Genomic DNA, 3665 nt, shown 5'->3' on the forward strand with positions numbered 1-3665 from the left:
GAAACTACATTACAATAAAAAAAGAGAAGTATTTCAAATAAATAATAATGAATAGAGCGTCTTTTTTTCCAAATAAATCCACTTCTTCAACAAGAATACCTTTACATTTTATTCCTTAAGACATCATTTAAATAACAAACAGGTTCTGATAAAACACGTCTTTTACATTCTTGTACAGTGATACACTTTCATCGTTTACCTCGTCTACCTTGTGCAAGAGACCGAAACGCAGCTAGAAAAGAGAAAGAAACAATATAATTAGGCAGTGAAAGTAATAATTTGCCACCTCCTCTAAAAATTTTATCAAGAACTTGCTCGTAACAGACAAAGACTTAAAGACAATATACAACAGTAATTTGCTTTGGCTAACAAAAAATAACGGTAAATGGTAATTTCTAACTGTGCGGTAGTTTTAAGAATGTGGTTCACACCAAAATAATAATTTTTTATTTACTTATTTAAATAAAAATATCCTATCGAAACAATATGGGGTGGAATGGGGCATTATCAGTGTTGTTATGTGCTACAATTTTTAATTTACATCATCACACCGAGGCTTATACAGGTATTACTTTACTTTTACAAGCAAGTGTAAAAAGTTTAACAAAAACTGACCTATCCAAAATAGTTATTATGCATTAAAAAACTAATATAAGTTTTTATAATTTTTATTTTATTCGTGTATGGAATCAAACACTAGACCAAAATTTATGTAATAAAGAAATCCATTATATAAGTGTTATTTTAGCAGCGAAACATAATAAGGTCGTGGTGTGCTATGTAGGAACATGGGCAGTATACAGACCTGGTAAAGGATCATTTTCCATCGATCATATTGATCCTACTGTTTGTACACATCTTATTTATGCATTTGCTGGTTTAGATGTAGCAAAGGATAGCATTAAATCTCTGGGTAAGCTTATGTTTCAAAATACTTCTGTATCGTACTGTACATAGAAAAGTATCGGGGTACGATACATACGGTGCCCTGCAAAATTAAAGAACTTTTCCCACAATCAATTACATTATTTATTATTATTTAGACGCATGGCAAGATTTAACCGATAATTACGGAAAAGGTGGATATAAACGGATGACAAACATTAAAAATTTTTATCCACATATAAAAATATCTCTAGCAATTGGAGGATGGAACGAAGGTTCGGCTAATTATTCAGCATTAGTTAAAAGTGCCCAAAGAAGATCTAGATTTATTAGTAGCGTTATAGATTTTATAAGGTAAATACTCAAAGGAATATGATGACAAATTGTAAATTATGAAAACATTTGATATAAATTTTTTTATTTACTATATAGAAAATACAAATTCGATGGTTTAGATCTTGATTGGGAATTTCCCGGAAAGAGAGGTGGAGATCAAGAAGATAAACATAACTTCTTGCTTCTTGTAAAAGTAAACAAATAAAATTAATACACTTATAAGTAATTTTTTCAACAAAATCGTTTATGTTTTAGGAATTAAAATCAGCATTCAGGAAATACAATTTGCTTTTAACAGCCGCCATTGGGGCTGGTAAAGATACCATTGATGTCGCTTATGATGTAGGAGGCATATCAAATTATTTAGATTATATCCATGTTATGTGTTATGATTATCATGGGGCCTGGGATGGGAAGACTGGTCCAAATGCCCCCCTAAGAAGCAAAGATACTAATGACACATATACCGTTGTAAGTAATTAATGGTGACATCTAAGAAAGGTAGTTTTGTCACTAGTACCATTGTAGGAATATTCTATTAAATACTTAATTAAACTGGGAGCAGCTAAAGAAAAATTAGTTCTTGGTGTACCTTTGTATGGAAGAACTTTTTTGACCCCTGAACCTTGGCCATTGGATTCTCATGAAGAACCGAAATTTGGCGCGGTGGCGAGAAGTTTTGGATTCCAGGGGCCGTTTACAAAAGAAAATGGATTTATGGGTTACAACGAGGTATTTATAGTTACAATTTTTGTTGAAACTAAAATCTTAAAGTTTTTCCTTTAGATTTGTTTAGAACTCCAAAATACGACAGCTAATTGGAAGACATTTTGGGATGAAGATTCGCAAACTCCATTAGCTGTTAGTGACGATAAAGTTATTTCATATGATAATGAAAGATCTATTGTGGCAAAAGTCAGATTTGCTATTGCAGAAAGTTTAGGAGGAATCATGGTATGGTCCATGGATACCGATGATTTTCACGGTGATTGCTCGGTCGAAAAATTTCCACTTATGAAAACCATTAATAAAGCAATTGAAATTTCCATTCGAGAAGTGGAAGAAAATCGCAAAAATGAAATTCCTGATGATGAAAAGACCAAAAACAATCATGCTTCTTCTACAGTATATGAAAAAAGCTGTGCTCCTATTGTTATAATGTTGGGATGTATTTTAAATAAACTGCTAAATANTATATGCATAATTGTTTAATTTAAAGAAGGGTAGTGTTTTTGTGTTTTGATCCTGAAAATAACTTGATAATCAAGATAAACGTTACTTTTTAAGTCTTATTATTCAGAGAATGGTTAACAAATTTGTCGAGGGAGGTTCGATATTAATAAAATTCTTTACGTAATACTTGAACGCTCTCTTGACAAGTTAATTTGATATTAAGAAAATCGTCATTTTAAATTCGGAAAAAAATATATAAAAAGTAATTTTTTTTACTTGTTCAACCGATATATAGTGCAGGTATGTTGTGGATTCACAAAAAAACAGTTTTCATTTTTAACTTGCTGAAAAATTTTATACCTTTTGCAAATATATTATTTACCAAAATCGTTAAAATAAAAGTTCAGGGGCCTTGTAAAATTATTTTTAAGATTATAAGAAACTACATTACAATAAAAAAAGAGAAGTATTTCAAATAAATAATAATGAATAGAGCGTCTTTTTTTCCAAATAAATCCACTTCTTCAACAAGAATACCTTTACATTTTATTCCTTAAGACATCATTTAAATAACAAACAGGTTCTGATAAAACACGTCTTTTACATTCTTGTACAGTGATACACTTTCATCGTTTACCTCGTCTACCTTGTGCAAGAGACCGAAACGCAGCTAGAAAAGAGAAAGAAACAATATAATTAGGCAGTGAAAGTAATAATTTGCCACCTCCTCTAAAAATTTTATCAAGAACTTGCTCGTAACAGACAAAGACTTAAAGACAATATACAACAGTAATTTGCTTTGGCTAACAAAAAATAACGGTAAATGGTAATTTCTAACTGTGCGGTAGTTTTAAGAATGTGGTTCACACCAAAATAATAATTTTTTATTTACTTATTTAAATAAAAATATCCTATCGAAACAATATGGGGTGGAATGGGGCATTATCAGTGTTGTTATGTGCTACAATTTTTAATTTACATCATCACACCGAGGCTTATACAGGTATTACTTTACTTTTACAAGCAAGTGTAAAAAGTTTAACAAAAACTGACCTATCCAAAATAGTTATTATGCATTAAAAAACTAATATAAGTTTTTATAATTTTTATTTTATTCGTGTATGGAATCAAACACTAGACCAAAATTTATGTAATAAAGAAATCCATTATATAAGTGTTATTTTAGCAGCGAAACATAATAAGGTCGTGGTGTGCTATGTAGGAACTTGGGCAGTATACAGACCTGGTAAAGGATCATTTTCCATCGATCA

The 3665-nt window shown here is 30.5% G+C and overlaps 1 protein-coding gene across 1 annotated transcript; it reads left to right on the top strand.

Moving 5' to 3' along the window:
* The first annotated feature begins 158 nt into the window (after window positions 1-158).
* Window positions 159-2433, top strand: LOC108733467 (probable chitinase 2). Its single transcript, XM_025974467.1, has 7 exons — window positions 159-565; window positions 749-913; window positions 1044-1239; window positions 1318-1414; window positions 1477-1692; window positions 1750-1953; window positions 2008-2433. Exons 1-7 carry the CDS (start codon window positions 487-489, stop codon window positions 2431-2433), a joined length of 1383 nt encoding a protein of 460 aa, XP_025830252.1. The 5' UTR covers window positions 159-486.
* Window positions 2434-3665: the final 1232 nt, after the last annotated feature.

The sequence above is a fragment of the Agrilus planipennis genome, unplaced genomic scaffold, assembly GCF_000699045.2.
Source record: "Agrilus planipennis isolate EAB-ADULT unplaced genomic scaffold, Apla_2.0 scaffold44, whole genome shotgun sequence".
NCBI lineage: Eukaryota > Metazoa > Arthropoda > Insecta > Coleoptera > Buprestidae > Agrilus > Agrilus planipennis.